At 34.1% G+C, this 24512-nt stretch overlaps 1 protein-coding gene across 2 annotated transcripts in view; it reads left to right on the top strand.

Moving 5' to 3' along the window:
* Window positions 1-24512, top strand: part of pard3bb (par-3 family cell polarity regulator beta b) — a 456057-nt gene that overhangs the window by 117769 nt on the left and 313776 nt on the right. For both annotated transcript variants that reach the window (XM_073845438.1, XM_073845437.1), the window contains exon 5: window positions 2910-2989. In XM_073845438.1, the coding sequence (XP_073701539.1) occupies window positions 2910-2989 (80 nt within the window). The remainder of the gene's footprint in view (window positions 1-2909; window positions 2990-24512) is intronic.

Below are 24512 nucleotides of genomic sequence, written 5' to 3'. Positions count from 1 at the left end.
AAAACTAGTCATAAGGTTTCAATTTTATGAAATTGAGATTTATACATCATATGAAATACACTTTTTGAGGGTGCAGAAAAATCCAAATATTGAGAAAATCACCTTTAAAGTTGTCCAAATGAAGTTCTTGGCAATGCATATTACTAATCATAAATTACGTTTTGATATATTTACATTAAGAAGTTTACAAAATATCCTCATGGAACATGATCTTTACATAATATCCTAAGGATTTTAGGCATAAAAAGAAAAATATATAATTTTGACCCAAACAATGTATTTTTTTAAATTTTATTTGTAGCTATTGCTACAAATATCCCCATGGTACTTAAGACTGGTTTTGTGATCCAGGGTCACATATATAGAATATATAGCTTACTTAATATTTTAGGAAAAAAAAGTTTCACATTTTTGGAAAAAAAGTTGTATATTGGGGAGTTCATGTCATCCAGAAAGTTTAAAAACACCTTACCTGGCAACCACTCAGAGCACCTTAGCAACCACGCAGCAACAAAAACTGAATATATAATGCAAATGTTGGGTATTTTTATCTCAAATATGCAGTTGCAATATCACCGGTGAGTCATCTGGGGTCTTGTGTGCTGAGAGCTGTTGCCCACATGCACGGTTAAAGGCATTTTAAACTATTGATGGGAGGCAACAGGTCTGAAAATGTATGCGGCACGCTTGAGGGAGGCAGCAGACTGGAATTTACAAAGCGTCATGTCAGAGGCTCTGACACCCAGACAGCCGCTGTTTGCTGTGCAGGAAAAGAACAAAATATTCCCTTAAACCTTCTTGAAACGCTGTCAGTATTTTTTTCCCTCCCTCACTCTCGCAGGGTGCTTGACGTGCCCCTACTCCACTGAAGTGTGAATAAGTGAGATGTAAACTGTGTTTTAACTCAGGGTTCAGAGTCAGCTTCAGCTTCTAAGCCGGAGGAATGTAACTGATAAGACAACAAACACTCATGTCCAGCCATGAAATGCAGAACACTGGGCTTAAGAGGAGACAATTATCAACAACGTCGCAACACATTTGACGTCCATAATGTGATGTTATTGCAGGGAGACAGAATATATTAAGTGAGGAATATTTCATTTCAACTAAACAGCTATTGTAGCCTATTAGACTCCAACCCCCGGTTTCACAAACAAGGCTTAAGCCTAGTCCTAGACTAAAATGTAAGTCCGAGCTGTTTCAACTAAAAGAAACTTGCACTGACTGATCTAAAAATATATCAGTGCCTTGTTTTGTCTCAAGATGCACACCAGTAATATTTTTTTTCTAAGCACGTTTATAAAAATTACTTAAATGTCCTAATTGAACTATGGGTTAATCCTGGCTTAATCTAAACCCTGTCTGTGAAAACCGGGCCATAATGTACAAGAACTAATTAATTATGCTAAATAATAAGTGCCTTCCACACTGTTTACTCTTAATGGTAATCGGTGTGAACACCTGGAAGAATATTTAACCAATTTTAATTTATATACACTGCCATTCAAAACTGGAGTTGGTGGGATTTTTTTTGATGTTTTTTGATATTGTGAAATAAATTTACAGTCAAAAATTTTTCAAATTTTTTTTTTGACAATTTCTCACATTCTCAGTTTATTCACTATAGTTTAGAAAATGGTAATAAAATATGACAAGAACTCAAGAGTTAAATTGTGTTCAAACAAATCTTGATAATGTCAGATACTTTGTCCCAATGTTCCAATATTTTTGTCAATTTTACTGGTAGTCCACTGTATGAAGATTTTTTTTTTTTTGTATAGTTAAATTTATTTTGCTGTCCTCACTTACATAAATTAAATATAGTGTCCTGCACCCACTAGTAAAAAAAGAAAGAAAAAAATACATACAGCAGTTATTAATATCATCAGTATTTTTTGTGGAAACTGTGATTTTTATTTTATTTTTTTTGTAAATTTTTTTTCAGGATTCTTTGATTAATAGAAAGTTCAGAAGAACAGTATTTATTTGAAAGAGATCTTTTATAATATAATATTGTTTTATAATGTTTTTACTTGCACTTTGTTCAATCTAACGCATATTTTCCTGCATAAAAGCAGTAATTACTTTAAAAAATCTTACCCAAAACATTTGAATGGTAGTCAATACCTATATAACAGTACATAGTTATAAACAATACATACTCTACCAGTCCAAAGTTTGTAAATGTTTTTTTAAAGAATCTTTTCTGTTATCCAAGCCTGCATTTATTTGAACATTTTTAAATATTTGTACTATTTAAAATAGCTTTCTATTTGAGTATATTTTAAAATGTAATTTATTCCTGTGCTTTCAAAGCTGAATTTTTAGCATCTTTACTCCAGTCACATCCTTAAATCATTCTAATATTCTAATTTGCTGCTCAAAAAACATTTATTATTATTATTATTGTGTTGAAAACAGCTGATAGAATAGATTTTTTTCAGGTTTCTTTGATGAATAGAATGTTCAGAAGAACAGCATGGATCTGAAATAGAAATATTTTGTAACATTGTAAATGTCTGTCTTTTGATTAAAAAAAAATATATATATATATTTATTTACGTTTACACTGAAGACTGGAGTAATAATGCTAATAGTTTAGCTTTTATCACATGAATAAATTACATTTTAAAATATATTAAAATAGAAAACAGGTATTTTAAATAGTAAAAAGATTTCACGATATTACTGATTTTGCTGTATTTTGGATCAAATAAATGCAGGCTTGGTGAGCAGAAGAGATTCTTTAAAAAACATTAAAGATCTTACTGTTCAAAAAGTTTTGACTGTATTACATGTATTTTTTTTTAAGTGTGGACAAATGTGGTAAAAATATACTATACACTTTCATGGCAGTATATTTAATAAACTATATATTTGAATAGTTTTTATATGTTTTTGTGTTTCAGGTACACCTCTGCTTGTACGAAGCAGTAGCGATTCTGCTCTCGGACCTCCTCAGATGGAAGATGTGAATGGCAGAGCAATGGTAAAACCACACTGACACACTCACGGTCTCATATCTCAGAGCTCTTTCAGAGTCCTGACCTCATATCACCACATAATAATATAGCACAATTAGACATCACTATTATGTCTAATGTTCAATCAATGTACAGTATGCTGCTATAAATACTTACAACATTACAGACCCTGCTAAAAACATCTAGCACAGCTAAACAAGACGTACAGGTGGTGTCCAGCTCATATAGCAGCTAAAAGCACCACAATGTGTCCTATTGATCTTCTAAGATACGTTTTCATCGTGACTGCATTAATCAAACTAATCTGCCTGCAACAACCAGCTGGAGCTGGAGCCTAAGCTGTTTTTTTTTTCAGTTTTGTATTGATTGTTAATTTCGGATAATGTGTTTATTAGTAAGATTTTTCCAAATACATTGGTGTGTGTTAAACCTTGATAATGTTGAGTTACATTTATGTACATGTCAAAGCTACAGTCTGTGTTTTCCAAGCCACAACTGGGGTTTAGTACTGTTTTCAAACACACATCACCTTTAAAATAATATTCAGCTGAAAACACACTTAAACCAAAGGGTTCTCAGTGTATTGCAGCTTATTCTTAATGCGAGAGGTTTTCTTTTTTGTGGTTATTTTGCAGGTCTTTGTCTCAAGGTTTCCATTAAGGCTTCCAGACTGAAACCAGCAGCGAGACATTGATTCACTATTTTGTGTTCTTTTATAAGCACCCCTTCTCTTTTGTTGCATTTTCATTCATTTGCTCATTTTTTCCCCCCTTCTCCTTCACTAAAATGCTCATCTAGAATAGCCCCAATGTTCTGATGAAATGCCATATGAGCAGAGCTGTATCGCTACAGTGTGTTGAATGCATTTATGGAGCTTTGTGGAGTTAGTGAAGTATAGCCATTTGTTTCTCTCTTCGGTGCTCTCTCTCCCCCTGGTCTGCTTAATGGACTGTCTCGCTCTCCCCCCGCCTGCTTAATGGACTGGCTCAGAATAGATGGAGTTTTTTATGATTACCACTCTGCTCATTCAGAGCCTTTTATTGGAGCGTCGTGGATGGCTTTAATGCACTTCACCTCTCTTTCTTTCGCTCCTCTCTGTCTGTCCTCATTCTCGCTCTGAATTTCATTTTTTGTGTCTTTTTATTTTGTTTCTTTTTGCTTGACTCTGTTCCCCCACTTCTTTTGCTCTGTACCTCACCACAGGTTTACAGCCAGTTGTATGTGGGGGTTTTTGTGTGTGTTTGTGAAAAGAAAGTCCTGCTGTTTGGCTTTGCTATGTATTTGCTTTGTCTTCTAGTGCACTTTTGTTAGATTTAAGGCCTACTCGCACCAAGTAATGGAACAAAGTGACACAAAACAGGCAATTTTTGGAAAATGCTTTTCAGACTGAGGCTGAGTATGATCAAGTCTTGGCCAGTATTATTTGTATAATATTATATACGATTTCTTACCTTACCTTGCCTTTTTATTTTTATTTTTACTTTTTTAGTCAGTTTGTGTCTTTTTTGTTTTTTAATATCTATTTTAATTTAGTACTTTTACTAATTTTAATTTACTTTTAGTTTATATTTTCATATAGGAAACATATTTTAGTTGATGGCCAAGACAACATGTCTAATTTTAGGCTCAATTGTAACAAAATACAATTTAAGTTAATTTTAGTTCATGATAATAACTTGGCAATATTGAAATATAATGAATTTTGCCTTCATGTTTTTTTTGTATTGTTTTTTTTTTATGTTTGGGATGTTTGTTTATTATAATATTAAATATTATTATTAATCTATTGATGTATTTATTTATTTATTACTGTTTTTGTATTGAATATTAATAATTGTAATTAAAATTTGTTAATTCTAATTAAGTGACAAACCACTTTTTTGTATTGAATATTATTATTAATCTTAATTAGAATTGTTTAGTTCTAATTAAGTGACCAACCACTTTTTCAAGATTATACTATATTATTTTAGAATAAAATAAAATAAAATAATAAATGACAGTAATGCAACAATATTACAGTATTTTTGATCAAATAAATACTGCCTTGGTGGGCATAAATAAAATAAAATAAGATAAATAAGAATAAATTAAATAAAATATTTTAATAAATTTAATGAGAAGATTTTAAATAAAATATATATATTTTTTTGATGGAATCAAATGTGACCGTAAAGATATTTTTAATGTTATAAAACATTTCTGGACAGTCATGTGACAAAGACTGGAGTAATGGCTATTCAGCTTTGCCATGTCAGTAATAAATTACATTTTAATAAAATATTAGAATAGAAAAGTTATTTTAAATTGTAGTAATATTTAACAATATTTACACTATTTTTGATAAAATAAATACAGCCTTGGTGGGCCTAAAAAAATATAGGAATATTATAATATTAAATATTATTATTATTACACTATTTTTGATCAAATAAATGCAGCCTTGGTGGGCATAAAAATAAAATAAATTTTTAAATAAAATAAATAAGATTTTAAATAAAATATCTTTTGACAGAATCAGATTTGACTCTAAATAATTTTTTATGTTCTAAAAAAATTCTGGACTGTCATGTGACAAAGCCTGGAGTAATGACTACTAAAAATTCAGCTTTGTCATGACAGTAAAGACCATAAAGGCATTTTTTATATTATAAAATTAAAAAATATTATAAAAAAATTTGTGACAGTCATGTGACTGGAGTAATAACTACTAAAAATTCAGCTTTGTCATGACAGTAAATTACATTTAATGCAATGTTACAATAGAAAGCAGTTATTTTAAATGTAACAATATTACAGTATTTTTGAACAAATAAATCCTGCCTTGGTGGACATAAAATACCATACAGTACAATACAAAAAAATAAAAGATTTTTTGACTGAATCAAATGTGACCGTAACAACATTTTTTAATATTATACAAAAAAAATAAAATAAAATTGTGACAGTCATGTAACTGGAGTAATGACCTTTGCCATGACAGTAATTAAATTACATTTTAATACAATGTTAAAAATCGAAAATCGTTATTTTAAATTGTAGTAATATTTAACAATATTACAGTATTTTTGAGCAAATAATCTGCCTTGGTGGGTATAAAATAAAAATTTTTTTAAATTTAATTTAAAAAAAATTTGACGGAATCAAATGTGACCGTAAAGACATTTTTTTTTAATAAAAAAAAATTGTGACAGTCATGTGACTGGAGTAATTAATACTAAAAATGTAGCTTTGCCATTACATTAATAAATTACATTTTAATAAAACATTCAAATAGAAAACAGTTATTTTAAATGTAGTAATATTTAACAATATTACAGTATTTTTGATCAAATAAATACTGCCTTGGTGGGCATAAGAGACTTTTTTTATATCATCATCTCTCTTTTTTTTTTTTTTGTATTGTACAATATTTGATCTGATAGACATTGTTTTCTGTGAGAACTTGTGACGTGTAACTTGCCAAAAAGCCAACATGATAGCCTTCTGTTCTTTAAGGGTTATATTGGAGATATTTCTACACTAATAAGTGTAGTTTAAATCTTTTTAAAGGGTTAGTTCACCCAAAAATGACAATTCTGTCATTAATTACTCATGTCGTTTCAAAGCCTTTATTCATCTTCAGAACACAAATTAAGATATTTTTGATGAAATCCGAGAGCTCTCTGACCCCCCCGTAGACAGCAAGGTCAAGAAACGTAGTAAGGACAGCTTTAAAATAGTACATGTGACAACAGTGGTTCAACTATAATTTGTGGAAACTACGAGACCCTTGCTGACTGTGCAGGGTCAGAAAGCTGTTAGATTTTATCAAAAAATATCTTAATTTGTGTTCTGAAGGTTTACAGGTTCGGAACAACTTGAGAGTTCATTTTTGGGTGAACTATCCCTTCAATTCTTTTAATTAGTTTTTTTCACTGAGCGAAGAAAGACAAAAATCAGTGCAGAAAAAGATTACTTAATAATAAAAAAGCAGTCTGTCTGAAGGGAGCATAACTTTAACCTCTTGCCATACTAAACTTTCACACTCTTCAAATAAGCCTTGACATGTGGTAGTGTTTGAGTGACTGATACAAGTGGCCGACAGCACGTTGGAAATTAATTAGTGTTTTCTCTGTTACTCTCAGAGTGGTTTTAGGTCTTGTGTTTGATTTATTGCGGGTTTGTGTGTTCTCCATGCCTCTTATAAGCTGAGATCAGAGCAGAGGCATTCCTTCGGTATCAGGTGGCATTGAGGAGCTTTTGGATAATTTATGTCTCTGATGAGAAACGTTTCTTTTGTCTGCACACCCTCAGACGGACAGGAAACTTGCGGCACGACACCAAACTTCAACACAAGCTCAGTCAGTACCAAGATGGATAAGGTTATCCCTTTCCTCCGGGGTCTTGCACCCCCAGCCGTCCCTGAGGGGTTAAGGGAACTCCCTCTCTTTCCGGGTGACAGGAATGTGAAGCGGACAGCGGAACCTCTAGAGTATAATGTGCTCACGCTCACACACCTTCATCAGTGTTCCGGAACGCTCCACAAACATTCCCAAACAGAGACTCTTCCTCCTTGTGCAACCCGACTCCTGCGCTTTGGCCTCGGTCTCTGTCCAAGAGACCTTTGCCATCTTCTTTTTGTTGGTTTGGCCTTCTTCCTTAGATATTCATTACACATTAAAGCATTTTTCTTGGGTGCCCTCACACCTGCGGCCATCCCCGTTTCCTCTTCTCTCATGCTGCTCCATGCTTCCTTCATCGCCTGTATATCATTTAGCAGCCGGCTGGCTGACTCCTGTGTTTTCTTTGTATTTAAGGAGCTTTATTTCCTGCAGGGCTTACAGCACCTGTGGCACATCCGAGATGGAGGTTCTCTGCTCTCTTTCTGTCAAACGAACACACAAACTCGCAGACGTATCTCTTTCTCAGATACACACACTTAGATAATAGGTTGTGCAGTGGAATATGGAAGAAGTATTTGGGCCAGATGGTGGGTTGCTGCCTTCACAGTTTCGCCTTGTTTGCACTTGTTCTGATGTGGGGAGAGAGAGGCATTGCTAGACTTTTGACTAATAACTAGGGCCGGGACTCGATTAAAAAAATTAATCTAATTAATCAGAGGCTTTGTAATTAATTAATCGAAATTAATCGCATTTTAATCGCATATAAATATTTGACCTGAGAACAGTGAGAAGTAAGTTTTTTCATATGGATTTTTAGTATACCATTGAATAATGACTGAATACATAAACTTAAGCAACAAAATATTGTTTATTTTTGTTCAACCAAGTCCAACAGACCAGTGCAATATTGCCATTAAGTGTAGCAATAGAATACAGTGTTTCCCCTAGGTTTCCATACTTTTTTTTCTCGGTACTTTACCCTACTTTGTGTAATAACGTTTATTTAACATAAAACATTTATTTCAGTGAAAAAATAAATCCAAAACTCTCTATTTTAACATTTTGAACAATAGGGCTTTACAATCTTTTGCTATTTTTTTTTTTAAAGAAATTCTTGTGTTTTAATTTTCTCATAATCAAATGAAAGCATAAACATTTATTTATTTTTAATCAAATGAAAAATAAACCTTTTTAATTTTTGGCAAACAAACAAGAGGTTTGCTGTTAAAATCAATAAATAATAATAATTTAACATTTAAATAATAATCGTAGTATTTTTTTTCTACAATTAAGTGGTTAATCTTGTTGTTATATTTATTTTTTTATAATATATATTGTTTTTTGTTAATTATTTAAATAGGAATATTGTTCTGTTTCAAGTTAAACCGTACTTTTATTTTGACAGGTTGCCGTGAAGTTTCTGTGTGTAAAGTATGATATGATGCTAGTTTTCTCAAATGAAACGGTAAAAGTGACACTGACAGTAGCTTTGGAGATTGAGTCTATCTGTTCATTTGAGATGCAAATGCCAAAAATTAACGGGAGCATCACGCGTGCAGTTAAAAAAAAAAAAACGCGTCACTGCCATTCTAACATACAGAGGCAAACCGTACATGCAGGATTCATATTAAAACGGTCTTTTTGCATTTCAGTTTTCACAGACACTAGTCCATATCGCGATTTGAATTAAGTGACAGACCAACTTTTGATTTATCAATAAAAATATCGACGAATTTACGTGGTATTCCGCGCTATAGTAAATTCGTTTTTTATGAATGGAGTCCGCGATCCAGTCCGTGTTTTCTTGGAGGAGACATATTGTAAACGCGCCCCCCTAAGATAATGGTAGGGGAAACACTGGGATATTTAGAAATATACTAGCCTACATTTCAGAAATTCAGGTACCCTATAGGTAGGTAGACCTTCTGTAAAAGCATTGAGGTGATACTTGAGGCTCGATGTGCTGCGGTGATATGCGCATTCCTTTGTCTAAACCAAACGCTAGTTGGTGCTCCAGTATAATCGGTCCGCCGCTGAAACTCATCCAGTGAGAAACGTTCCGCGGTGCAAAATTAAGTGCGATTAAAATGCGTTAAAAAAATTTAACGCGTTATTTTTGTGGAATTAATTAATCTTAATTAACGCGTTAAAGTCCCGGCCCTACTAATAACATAAAGGTCCACATTGCAGCCAAAATCATCTAGCCAAAATCTGCCCACTTAGACAGGAAGAGATCGTCTGACATGACACATGACCAATTACAGGTTTTTTTATAGCAGCTGGATGGGAATGTAGTAAAATAATATGAAATAAAATATGAAAAAAATAAAAATAAATTATTTATGGACAATCATGGGACGAGATTATTTTACATGACCAACCATGTTGTAAGATTAAGATGTTTTTTGTAAGATTATGGCAGCCTGGATAGGATTAAAATAAAATAAAATAAAATAATGTTAAATAAAAAACAAAATAAATTATTTCTAAACGATCATAGGACAAGATTATCTGTCATGAGCAACCAGTTTTTTTATTATTTATTTATTTATTATTTAATAAAGATTATGGCAGCCTGGATGGGGATAAAATAAAATGTCCAAAATAAAAAAATATATAAAATAATATAAAATAAAATAAAATAAAAAATAAATAAAAAAATTGATTCCTGGACAATCATGGGACAAGATAAGTTAAAATATGATTATAGCAGCCTGGGTAAAGTGCAACAAAATTAAACAAACCGTAGTCTTTTGAGAAAAAAAAAAAAAAAAAAAAAAAAAAAAAAAATATATATATATATATATATATATATATATATATATATATATATATATATATATATATACACACAAATAAATAAAAAGATTTCTGGAAAATCCTGAGACAAGATTATCTGTCATGACCAACCACATATATTTTTTTTTTAATGGCAGCCTAGATGGGGATAAAAAAAAAAAGAAGTTAAATAAAAAAAAGGTTAAAAAAAAAAAAAAACTAAATAAAATAAAATAAATGATTTCTGGATAATATGGCAAAAGATTATCTGTCATGACCAACAGTTTTTTTTTTTTTTTTTTTTTAAGCCTGGATAGGGATAAATTAATATATAAAATACAATAATTAAAACAATTAATAAAAAAAAAATAAATAAAAAAAAGGTTATTAGACAAAATGCCTTTGCCATGACAGGAATAAATTACATTTTAAGAAATATTAAAATAGAAAACAGTTGTATTGTAGTAATAATTAACAATATTACTGTATTTCTGATCAAATAAATACTGCCTTGGTGGGCATAAGAGACTTAAAACACACACACACACACACACACACACACACACACACACACACACACACACACACACACACACACACACACACACACACACACACACACACACACACACACACACACACACACATGCACACACTAAAAAAAAAAAAATCTTACCAGCCCCAACTTTTTTATGGCAGAATGGAAAAAATAAGAAAAATGTTTATAGACTTTGTAAACTTTGTTTTCTGTCCATGCAAAAGTAATATGTTTTGATTACTTCACAGACATCAATAACCTGCCAAACTACAGGTGACTAGTTGTTCCTCAATACTGTATATTGGGTCTTATTCATGAAACACAACACACTTTTTTTGTGTAAATTGTTCGTAAATGCATTCTTATGTAAACTGTTTGGGGAAATTTGCTTAGCAGCTGCTCTGCACCTCTGAGAGCTCGTCTCATATCGTTTCAAACTGCGGTTTGGTCCCTGTGGTTCAGGCTAGTCTAGCGCTTTTTAACCAGTTTAATAACTTGAAACTATAATCTTGTAAGAAAAATCCACTTGAATCAGACATTGTGGACAGTCTTGCTGTGTTTACTTGCTCTTAAGTGACAAAACATTGAATATCTCGCAAGATTTGATACTGTGGAAACTTCGGCAAATACTTTTAACGAACAAATCAGTCACTTTGGAACTGGCAGTTTCAGTCTGCTCTTACAGTTTCTTTATGTCACCTGAGGCTATATTGCAGAGTGTTCATTCCAGAATAGTGCGGTGCACCTTCCTGCACTTGTAGCACATGAAACACAAGCCATCTAGATTCATTTCGCACGTTTTTATCTAAATCCACTTTGCAAATCATTCTTTTCAATTTGAAATCAGAACTCTAGAGGATGGAGACAGCAGATAATGTTTGTAACCTTGGAAACTGTCACTTGCGGATACATTTCTACAGGTATTAGTCATGAGAGACTTGAGGAATTCTTGAGGGATGTATTTGTCCTGTGTGTCCTGCTCTATTTTTATGCCCTCTGAACGCCTCATAAGTCCCTTAAGAACCAATTAGTTATGTGGATTTGTTTTTATCTTTGCTGGTTGTTATGTTGGTTGTCTGAGTGTGAACACAGAGGCCTCACCCTGCAGTCCCACTGGCCAGCTCAGTGTTTCCAAGAGGGTCAGCTGGCAGCATAGCCATTACACCTGGGATCAGAGTGTTCACTTGTTGGTGTTCATACAGCGTCAGTCCAGTGGTCAGTGGCAAAGACCATACTTTTTATTTTGCTTAAGTAAAATAAACATTTGTAACCTTACAAAAATTTCTTTTTTTTTTGTTTTGTTTGGTGTTTTGTTGTTTAGTTTTTTTGTTGTTGTTTTGTGTTTTTTGTTTGGATTTGTTTTGTGTATTGTGTTTTGTTTAGTGTTTTTTGTTGCGTTTTGTTTTGGTTTAGTTTTTTTGTGTTTTTTTGTTTTGTGTTTCTTTGTTTAGTTTAGATTTGTGTTTTTTGTTGTGTTTATTATTATTTTTTTTTGTTGTGTTTTGTTATTTTGTATTTTTTTGTTGTGTTTTGTTTAGTTTTGCATTTAGTTTTGTTTTTTGTTTAGTTTAGTGTTTTTTGTTGCGTTTTGGTTTAGTTTTGTTTTGTTTTTTTATTTTGTATTTTTTGTTGTGTTTTGTTTTGTTTCGTTTTGCGTTTTGGTTTTTGTTTTGTTGTTTTGTGATTAGCGTTTTTGATGTTGTGTTTGGTGTTTTGTTGCGTTTTGTTATTTTGTTGTGTTTTGTTTAGTTTAGGTCTTAGTTTATAGTTTTGTGTTTTTGTTGTGTTTTGTTTAGTTTTGTGTATTGTTTAGTTTAGTTTTAGTTTAGTTTTTTATTTTGTATTTTTGTTGTTTTGTATTTTTGTTGTGTTTATTTTTGTTCTTGTTTTGTTGTTTATTTTTTATTTTTTTATTTTTGTTTAGTTTTGCATTTAGTTTTGTTTTTGTTGCATTTTGGTCTAGTTTTGTATAGTTTTTTGTTTTGTTTTTTATTTTGTATTTTTTGTTGTGTTTTGTTTCGTTTTGGTTTTTGTTTTGTTGTTTTGTGTTTTTGATGTTGTGTCTGGTGTTTTGTTGTTTTTAGTTTTGTGTATTGTATGTTTTGTTTTTTAGTGTTTTGTTTCATTTTTTGTTGCGTTTTGTGTTGTTTTTTGTTTTGCATTTTGTCATTTTGTTGTGTTTTGTTTAGTTTAGCTCAGTTTTTTTAGTTTTGTGTTTGTTTTGTTGTGTTTTGTTTAGTTTTGTGTATTTTGTTTAGTTTTTTATTTTGTATTTCTGTTGTTTTGTATATTTTTGTTCTTGTTCTGTTGTTTAGTTTTTTTATTTTGTAAGTTTGTTTTTTTGTTTTGTTTTTTTGTTTTTTTGTTTCTTTTTGTGTTGTTTTTTTTTTTTATGTTTTTTTGTATTTTTGTTATGTTTGTTTTTTGTGTTTTGTTTGTGTTTTGTTTGATGTTGTATTGTGTTTTGTGTTGTGTATGGTGTTTTTTTCAATTTGTTATATTTTGTTTTGTTTTATATTATTTTGTGGTTTTGTTTTTTGTTTTGTTTTTGTGTGTTGTTTTGGTTTTTGTGGAGGATGTAAGGCTCAAAGGACTACTCTAATTTCATAAACATTTTTTGGTTTATTGTTTGTTGTTTTGTTTTTGATACATGAGAGGGATTGAAAGTAAATCTTATAGAACTACTTAGAAACAAATTATCAACTAGCACAAAATACAGTTCCTTTTTGATTTGGTATTTTGTTGAAACATTACATATTCTTACTGACACAAAACTTCTGAATAAAAATGTGCCATACACATATGACGGTTGTCCATTTTTATTTTATTTTATACATGGGGGAGATGCTCAAATGACTACTCGGGAAAAATTACTCATTAGTTCAGAATTTTTTAATTTAAAAAAGTTTTAATTGCAAAACACCAAACAATCTCACTTTACTGGCTAATGACTGTTTTTCCACACCTGTGTCCAGCAGGTTTTGTAGCACAGATTCAGCTCTTACAGCTCGCTCTAGAATATCAGTAATGCTGAGTAACTGGCATAGTCAAACCCCTCATATCTCGACTCTGTTTTCACTGTGTTAAACTTAAATGAAGATATATGGCAGTATTAGTTTCACGTTAATCTCAGCCATGAAATTTAATGAATGATGTCACTGTAATGGTAGTTAAGGACCACAGGTGACATTTTAACCTCAGCTTACAGAGAAAGACAGAATGTGTAATGCTTGACACATAAATGTGCGTAAAATACACATAAATCAGTGTAGGGTTATAATGTATGACTAACACCTTATGTTATGAATAATTCAATATTACAGTAACATATATAGTGATTTTTGCTGACTGTTCAATGAAACGCTTTATATATTACAATATCTTGCAGTAATGCATATTTTGGATAATCCAGTGAAGTGTTTACCAATGGAACATATTGTTTTTTTCTTTTTATATGAAGCTTGATGGATGTTAAAAAATGAATGCAAATGAATGAATCATAAATTCTAAGCCACATTTGAAGTAAAAAAAAACAGACCTATGAGTTCTATATTAATGTGTCAAGTTGTGACCTGACAATCTTTACTTCTGCGGTTTGTGTTTTCTGTTGACACATTACTACTCTCAGAGGGTATAAACCCGTCATACCACTCAGTCCTACATCAGTGGTTTTGTGCTTGGTTGTGTGTTTTTGCATCCTAGCATCCATCTGCATAAAGATGAGTATGTTTCCATGTGTTTGTGAGGCACCTTGTGACGTCACGGCCTGACTTGTGCCTGATTAGCGCCGCCTCACGCTGTCTCAGACTCCTGTCTGTAGTGTGAACTCTCGCACACTCTCAGCGCTCTCGCTAGCTTCTTTAAAATGACACTCAAAAGGGATACATGATCTCAAATTAAAACGGCTCTGCTTTTAATCCAACAGCCTCTCATTCACAAACCCCCAATTAACATCAATTTCTCTGTCTCGCTTTCTCACTCTCTCACTCTCCCTCTCTCTCTTTCAGCCCATTGGGTGTAATTAAACTGGCACTTTTCATTGATGAAGGCTTATGTACAGCTGGAGGAGATATGTGTTTGTGTGTGACAAAAAGAGAGAGAACCTGAACAAAGGAAAGCCAGGCAAAGAAACCTACGAAATGATTTTTCCCTCCTTTTTTTTTTGTCATTTCTAAGTTAACAAACTATGCCCACGTGTTAAACATACAGTCACTACCAAATTTAATGCATTTTCCGCCCCTTCCTGTGAGTTTTAACACTTTCTGTCTTCCTAGAAATCATAGAGCTATATTTTAGTTGCATTGCTGTCTACGCAGGGTCAGAAAGCTCTCGGATTTTAAAAATATATAACAAAAATATCTTAATTTGTGTTCTGAAGATGAACGAAGGTCTTACAGGTTTAGAACGACACGAGGGTGATTAATTAATGACAGAGTTTTTATTTTTGGCTGAACTATCCCTTTAATGTATGGCTGTTTAAATTAGCTATTGTCCATCCTAATCGTTATAATCTCAATAAGAAGCTTTTATCATGGGTATTGTCATTTTTCTATTCAGTTGATAGGAATGTGCATTAATTTAATTCAGCAATAAGCTTTTGAGGCATTATTCACAGATCTCTTAATAGCAGAAAGTGAATGAAAATATATTCCATGCCTTTTGTATTCAGTCGCATTAGACAAAACCTATGAATACATTTGACTGCTGCTATGTTAATAGAAGCTAGAGAAGAAATCCTGTAATGAAAAAAAGCAATTTAGTATTTAATTCCATATATAATAGTAATAATATGAACAATAGTCTAATGTTTTATAAAAATGACAAATGAAGTATTATAAAAAGCAACATTCACAGGAGTTATGTGTTTAATTTTTTTTCTTCTGCATTTGCAACCTCAGAAACAGGAATAGTTCTATTTTAGTATTATTTAGTACTAGTCCTAATTAAGAAAAGAAAATGTGTATATATATGTGTATGTGTGTATATGTGTGTGTGTATATATATATATATATATATATATTTTTTTTTTTTAGTATATATTTTAGTTAATTATAATGACCGTGTTCTGGAATTAAATTGTAATTTCAAAGACATTTTCAATAATTTTTTTGAATGGCACTCAGTCCTAAAGGGCTGTTGCTATGTTATAGAGCAGCCCTGTCTTTCTCTTTGACCTACCATTCTTCTTCATGGTCTTTCACACATCTCCACCTCTCTCTTTCTTCTTCTCTACTGAACCTGTCTGCTCCGCGTGTTCCTCCTCCTGGCTGCAGGAACATGCGGCGTGTCCGTAATAAGTGAGTGTGCCTGAGAAATGACAGGGTTAGAGCTCACTAATGCACTCAGAGTTGCACCCTTCTATACTGAAAACCACCAGAGAGGGAGGGAGATGGACAGAGAAAGAGAGGGTCCACACTACTCTATACCTGATTGAGGTAATAGGCCTTTGTAATTGTTCAGATTGTCACTTGCCCTTTTCGGCAGAAGTAAGTGGTTGGAAAAGGGAGAGAAACGGCCTTTGGGTTTGCCCTCACCTCCCGCTGAGGAGCTCTGGCAGATATTTTAAACTTTTGAGAAAAATACTCTTCCCTCTCCAAAGACAAAAGAAGTGCTGAACTAACCCATTTGAAAGGATCTTAAAAGCCAAATTGGTGGGTGTCAGTGATCCAGAATTTCCCGCAGACTCTATTTGAGCTTTCACAGGCCATTATTTTAAGTGATTTCGAGATGTAATTAGTTTGGAAGCAACAATTCTTTCGGATAATTATTGCCGTTTTATTCCAGCATTTAGGTGGTCATCTTTAACTAATGGAAGTTTAATCACCACTAAATATCCAGTACATTACCCAGCCTGAATCCCACTGTTTTTTCATTCAAACTAACCAGCATCTTAAAAAAAAAAAAAAAAAAAAAAAAAATGGAGAGATTGCTAATCACTTCCAACAAATACTGTCAGCTTTTTTTTATTTTGTTTCATACTGATAACATGGTGTCTGATATTATACATCTGCGTGCAGTTGTTTTATTAAAGTAAAACACTGATGTATAGATATTTATATAGTAAAATAATAGACAGTACAGTCACAGTGAGCCATATTGCAAAATACTGTAAACTTTGGAGAGGCTTTTATCACCCTAAAGGGATTTATTTTGTGACAATATTTGACCGACTAAACAATATCCTGCTTTCTACATCAACTATATCGTACATTATATATTAAATAGATAGTTCACTCAAATGTATTTCAAATCTGTATGACTTACTTTTTAATTTGGAATATAAATAGATATTTTGAAGGATTTTGGCAACCAAACCGTTTTGTTGACTTTTGACTTCTATTCTATTGGAATAAATAAAATAATATATATATATCTGACCCTGGACCACGAAACCAGTCATAAGGGCCAATTTTTTTTTAATTATACTGAATAAATGAGCTTTCTATTGGTGTATGGTTTGTTAGGATAGGACAATATTTGGCTGAGATACAACTATTTGAAAATCTGGAATCTAAGGGTGCAAAAAAAAAAAAAAAAAAAATCAAAATACTGAGAAAATCATCTTTAAAGTTGTCCAAATGAAGTTCTTAGCAATGCATATTACTAATCAAAAATTAAGTTTTGATATATTTACGGTAGGAAATTTACAAAATATCTTCATGGGACATGATCTTTACTTAATATCCCAATGATTTTTGGAGTAAAAGAAAATTTGATAATTTTGACCCATACAATGTGTTTTTGGCTATTGCTACAGATATACCAGTGCTACTTAAGACTGGTTTTGTGGTCCAGGATCACATATATTTCTTTAAAGGGCACCTATTAGGGCCCTTTTTACAAAATGTTATATCAGTCTCAGGTGTACCCAGAATATGTCTGTGAAAGTTCAGCTCAAAATACCCCACAGTAGAGCCCTGCATTTGAGCCCGAGCCCGTCGGGGCCCGACTTTTTTTTGCCCCTAGGGCCGGGCTTCGGGCCAATTTTCACGTCATAACTTGCACGCATATCGGGCTTCGGGCCTGCTTTAGAAAAAAAATAAAAAGTTTAATGAGATTTAATGCGTGCGTCCCCGGAAGCGCCAGTGATGCCTAACTCGCGCATAGTAGAGTATGAGCGGAGCGCGGAGTGGAGCGGTGTGATTTTGAATGGAGGAAAGAGCGGATTTTTTTAAAAGTCGGAGCGTCATGATTTTCACTCTCTTCAAGAGCGCTCCACCACCGCTCCATCATGAGTACAATTCATGCCAATGGTCCATAATATAACTGCACATTAAGCAGGAAATCATATGTTAAACATGTTCAGCTTGATAGAGATGGATCACTCAAATCAGAAATAGTGTGATCTGTAGGTAAAATAACTGACGAAAACGTATTATTTTCATTACAAACTTTGCACTGGATAAAGCAGCATACTCTTTTAATGCTGACAATTATCAGCTGTGGTCGCTGGTCGGAACAAATATTGCACACTATGTTTGAAAATCTCCTGTTATTTTATTATATTTTATGAACAGGACTGTTACATTTCACACATACTTATTTATTTATTTATTTTTTGACGCGGAGCGGTGTTTCTGATATCAGTGAGCGAGGAGTGGAGCTGGAGCAGAGCGATTATTAAATGCAAGGAGCGCGGGGGGAAATTGTTGCCGCTCCACTCCGCTTACATACTCTGCGCAGCACAGAGATTTTCAGCCACGTGGTAAAGTTGTGTTTTTGAAGTTTTCTATATTATTATTAATTCTTTATATATTTGTTCATTATTCGTTTACTTTACCACTGCGACTTTGTATGTTCCGGTTTTGCGCAGCAGAGCTGCCTGCCCAGTTTGAAATGCCTTTGTTCTGAGATGGTGATAATAAACTTTAAATCTAACATTGTGATATATTGATGTTTGTTTTATATCTGTGGACTGCATTGTAGACTAGTCAAGTGTTGATTTGATATATAGGTTAAATTGAGTAAACTCACTGTGGACCACATACCACTTGGATATCGATGTCACTTAAAAAACTAAAACTTACATTTAAAAAACAAACAAACAAACAAAAAACTCCAAACATTTCTCTAAATTGTTCTGATAAAAAAACCAAAACGAAAAAACATAAACTTCCTATTAAATACGAATCTGGTCTATTTTAATGGCTGTAACAGTATAAGCTGTTTGGCGGAAAAAAAGACGGGCTTCGGGTCGGACTCGGGCCAAAATTTTTGATAAGCTGTCGGACACGGGCCGGGCTACAGCCTGTGCGTTTCGGGCCAGGGCCGGGCTAGGGCTTAGATTTAAGGCCCGTGCAGGGCTCTACCCCACAGATAATTTATTATATCATTTTAAAAATGCCGGTTTTGAGTGGAGGCAGAAACACACTGTTTCAGTGCATTTCTCTTTAAATGCAAATGAGTTGCTGCCTCCCTCCCCCTTTTCCAGAATAGGGCTGTGCCTTTACAGCTTATATGTTAAATATTCAGCAAAAACAATAAGTTTAGTTTTGATTATCATGTCTGTTGTGCTAAAACCATGCATTTTAAAGCCATATCATTTTTAACTGTGTCATGTGAGTACTAAAATAAGTTCTCTTGCACGCACAAGTTTATGTTAAAAACATGCATAAGTTACAAAAACAGTTGGTTATGTCTGTGAAGTTAAACAGCTGAGAAGGAAATGTTTGTTTATATTCGATCTGTGTATTAAGTGACAGCTGCGTAATATACAGTAGGCCTACCTATACTCCTGTCTATGCTGTTATATGACCCAAACAGTAAAATAAAGTTAGAAAATCACTCACTGCTCTGGACTGAATAACTTCTTTAGCTTTAATAAGAAGACATTTCTTACTTGAATGCTGCTTTTAAATGCTCTAGCATGAAGATAAACCACCTAGACGGGGTCTCTGCTAATAGACCTTTTTCCTGAATAAACGCTGAGCGCCGCCATTACGAATTCTAACGTCAGATTGAATGCTTTTCTGTTCCGGTTTCCATAGGAACCCATTCAAATAGCGTCCGTCTGTTTTTAATGTAGCTAACGTCCGCTGCTTCGTGTCATCTACACACATTAAAGTGAGGCACTGACAAATGACGGTCATTGCCAAGTGATGGCGCTATGGAGCCATGTGCTTTTTGAAAACATTTTAATAGGTTTAACATTAGTTTATTAGCTCGGAATATACCCTAATTTGACTAGAAACAATGCAGGCCGGAAATGCAAAGCATTCTTTCAGTTAAGAGTCGGACTTACTTCCGTGTTCAGGAAAAACATCTATACGGCAGTGTCTGTCAACAGTCGTGGGTGGGGCTTGTAAAATGTGACGTCACATTTTACGGATTGTGTGATTGGCTTGCTCTGAGACACTGCTTGTGATTTATGGTGATTAAAAAAAAGGAGCAGGTGGATTTTTATCATTATAGGGTGGTTGTGTACACACACTGGCAACACACATTTATGTTCAAACAATGTGTAAAAGCAGAAAAAAAGAGTCACAGGTTTTGAAGCGACATGAGGGTGAGTGAAATAATGATCGAATTTTGCGATAGTACCTTTATTGGCCAGTACCAAAAGCCTCTTTAATGTGTTGTACATCCCTCACTATCAATTATTTTCAAAACCGAGTCTATTTTTTCACATCTTCTGTAAGCTGTTCTGGTCTTATGATCTGTCACATGCATGTTTATTTGTCTGTCTCCGCCATCATTAGAACAGTCGTCCTCTGGGAGGATCTCGGCGACTGCTAATTGCTCTGGGAGTATTTTTTGTATCTTGAACCCTGTGGGTTTAATAGTCACCAAGAAGTGATACTTTAAATGTATCACTTGTTGGAGCTGTGATGCCTCTCTTCCTGTGGGGGGTGTGTAGAGTTTGTTGGTAAATTACTCCTTGCTTCCTGTGAGGAATTGGTGGTATATTGTTGACAGAGGCTCTTACCGTCTTTGCTCGTGGGTCACCTGCTGTGTCGATGGTAATAGACAAATAACCGGATGAGTCTTGTAAAGTTTGATCTTTGACTCTTCTTTGTTCAACTTAATAAGGTTTAAAATCTCAGTACTCTTTGGATTTGTTGTCATTGTTTACTCAACATTACCTTTAATTGTTTTGCCATTGTTTCATTGATTCCCCATATTTGTTTTCTTCTGTGAAACTTTCAGAGCACATACAATGAAAAAGTGGTCAATACAACCATGGTACTTCGATGAAACTTAAGAAATTCACTCCGGAATTAAAATTTTCTGATAATTTACTCACCCTTATGTCTTCCACGATGTTCATGTCTGTCTTTCTTCACTTTCTTCACAGCGATGCCATAGAAGAACCATTTTTGGTTCCACAAAGAACCTTTCAGTCAAAGGTTCTTTAAACCATCTCTCTCTTACTTTTTTATAATCTGAAGAACCTTCTTTCGCCACAAAGAATCTTTTGTGAAACAGAAAGGTTCTTCAAATGTTAAAGTGTTCTTTATGGAACCGTTGAGACAAAAAAGGTTCTCCAATGCAATCTTGAAGCACCTTTATTTTTAAGAGTGCAGTCAAAAAGAAATAAAGGTTTTTGAGGAAAACATTCCAGGATGTTTCTCCATATAGTGGACTTCAACGGGATCAACGGGTTTAAGGTCCAAATTGCAGTTTCAATGCAGCTTCAAAGGGCTCTACACGATCCCAGCTGAGGAATAAGGGTCTTATCTACCGACACGATCTGTCATTTTCTATAAAAAAAAACTATTTAAATATGGTTTTGCACTAGCTCAACTTCACACATTACGTTATCACCATGGAAAAGTTTACAAAGCAAACGTGTACAGAAAATTAAACACCCTTTACAAAAAAGGTAAAACAGCGATGTCTGACAATTTTAAAGTTGGAGGAAAAAAATGACACTTTTGAATGAGTTTTTCGCTAGACAAGACCCTTATTCCTCGGCTGAGATCGTGTAGAGCCCTTTGAAGCTGCGTTGAAACGGCAATTTAGACCTTCAACCCACTGATTTTTCAACTCTAACAGAGCTGCACTGAATGTAATAATGTAAAGACATACATTTGAAACGGTGCTTCTCATAGTCTGATAACCATCATCAGCTTGAATGAGTAATTGGAGCAGATGTCTTCATTTAGAAAACAGGTGTACGTGATTTTTGCCTTGGTTAAAACGATGATACACACCTATATATAGACAAGCAAACTCTCATAACCCTCTCAGCATGTGGTCCATATCCCATCATACCCTCCGGTGTGTTTGCTTCCCCTCTCGGCTCCGTCAAGGCTGTCGCCTTCTCTTTGTTCGGCACTGTTCCATTACTGCCAGCTCCATCAGTGTCATTCATTAGATGAGGGTCAGCGCGAGGAGATCTGGCACTACGAGCAAATAAAACCGGTGACATGCTCATCAGATCATCAGTCAGCCGCTAGATTAATGCTTTTGTTCTTTAATTAGCAACAGCATCAAACCGTGACTCAAACGGCACAAACTAATCATTAAAAATGAGAGGAGAATGAATCACAGGCGCACTCTTGTTTTAATTTTTTTTTTTCTTTTTTTTTTTTCGGGTGGGCGTTTATGTAGCTTGTGCGTGCCCATTAAAAAGATGTTTTGTGTGTGTATTAACAAGGGAACAAGCCATCAGTTGTCAGTGTTCGGTTAATTGTTTGCGGTGAAGGTAGGCGTTCTGGCATAACTGCATATGCTGGTAATGTCAGCTTTCAGGAGGATGATAGGATGAAGAGTTAGCACTTGTAGTCTTTTCTGGGTTGGCACTTGAAGATGTAGTATTTTTAGTGCCTTAGCCTCTGTTTTCAAACCTAGTGTTTGTTACAAAAGCCACATTGTGAAGTAAATCAGACATTCAAGCCTACATTCAGACTTTTTATGGTAAATACTAAGCACTCTTTTCATATTTGTGTCCCTGGACCACAAAACCAGTCATAAGTACAGTCGTGGCCAAAAGTTTTGAGAATTACATAAATATTGGAAATTGGAAAAGTTGCTGCTTAAGTTTTTATAATAGCAATTTGCATATACTCTAGAATGTTATGAAGAGTGATCAGATGAATTGCATAGTCCTTCTTTGCCATGAAAATTAACTCAATCCCGAAAAAACTTTCCACTGCATTGTTAAGAAGGCTTCAGGGCGTCCAAGAAAGTCCAGCAAGTGCCAGGATGGTCTCCTAAAGAGGATTCAGCTGCGGGATCGGAGTGCCACCAGTGCAGAGCTTGCTCAGGAATGGCAGCAGGCAGGTGTGAGCGCATCTGAACACACAGTGAGGCCAAGACTTTTGGAAGATGGCCTGGTGTCAAGAAGGGCAGCAAAGAAGCCACTTCTCTCCAAAAAAACATCGGGGACCAAAACTTTGAAATTTTGGGTCCATGGCCTGGAAACTCCCCAGATCTTAAAACTTGTGGTCAATCCTCAAGAGGCGGGTGGACAAACAAAAACCCACTAATTCTGACAAACTCCAAGAAGTGATTATGAAAGAATGGGTTGCTATCAGTCAGGATTTGGCCCAGAAGTTGATTGAGAGCATGCCCAGTCGAATTGCAGAGGTCTTGAAAAAGAAGGGCCAACACTGCGAATACTGACTCTTTGCATAAATGTCATGTAATTGTCGATAAAAGCCTTTGAAACGTATGAAGTGCTTGTAATTATATTTCAGTACATCACAGAAACAACTGAAACAAAGATCTAAAAGCAGTTGAGCAGCAAACTTTGTGAAAACTAATATTTGTGTCATTCTCAAAACTTTTGGCCACGACTGCAGCACCGGGTATATATGTAGCAATAGCCAGTAATACATTGTATGGGTCAAAATTATTGATTTTTCTTTTATGCCAAAAATCATTAGGATATTAATTAAAGATCATGTTCCATGAAGATATTGTGTACATTTCCTACCATAAATATATCAAAACTTAATTTTTGATTAGTAATATGCATTGCTAAGAACTCAATTTGGACAACTTTAAAGGCGATTTTCTCAAAATTTAGATTTTTTTTTGCACTCTTAGATTCCTGGTTGTCAAATCCTATCCTAACAAAACATACATCAATGGAAAGCTTATTTATTCAGCTTTTAGAAGATGTATAAATCTCAATTTCCAAAAATGGACACTTATGACTGGTTTTGTGGTCCAGGGTCACATTTACAGCTGGTGCCTCAACATCTTGATGTTTTGGATATCTTAAACCTTAATGTAAATGATCTCTGTTATGATTTGGCTAAACTCTTTGCATAGGAAACCCTTATGAATGAGGTTGGAAATTCAATTGCTTTGTATTGTGAACATAAGATTGAAAACTATGATTAAAATATCATGACAAAACACTTTTATTTAAAAAATGGAACAAATACTCTTTTGGGTCATGGCTCTCATACCTATATATTGAGATTCCTGGCTGTGCACAAGAAAATGGACCATTATTGGGCCGGCCATGCGGTATATTAAACATCCTGATCCTTTCTTCTCAAAGCTCCTGACCTCGTTCCTTAAATCACACTTTTGGCTTTCTAAAGGCCCGCTTTGAGAGGCTGGGGTTTGATTGACAGGTGCTAATGGGGTCAGGGGTTACAGGCAAGTACATTAGGGCTTTCTGCTCATGCCGACCCCTGCCACACTTTCTGTCACAGCTGAAGGGCAGCATGATGCATTTCTGCTGCTCGATACGTTTGAGTGACCGGCCCTCCCCATGGACGTCACCCCCCCACCTCCCCAGCCCAAAACTACATACTATACATTACTACTGTGGTCACTAGACACCTCTCGGTTGATTAAAGCAACGTTTTCGCACACTTTTTTTGCAGTTGTTCTCATTAATGACCATGTTGGTGTGCGCAAAAATCA

Source organism: Garra rufa, chromosome 8 (assembly GCF_049309525.1).
Source record: "Garra rufa chromosome 8, GarRuf1.0, whole genome shotgun sequence".
In the NCBI taxonomy this organism is placed as follows: domain Eukaryota; kingdom Metazoa; phylum Chordata; class Actinopteri; order Cypriniformes; family Cyprinidae; genus Garra; species Garra rufa.
The sequence above is the reverse complement of the archived record's forward strand: the minus strand, read 5'-3'. Positions and strand labels throughout refer to the sequence as shown.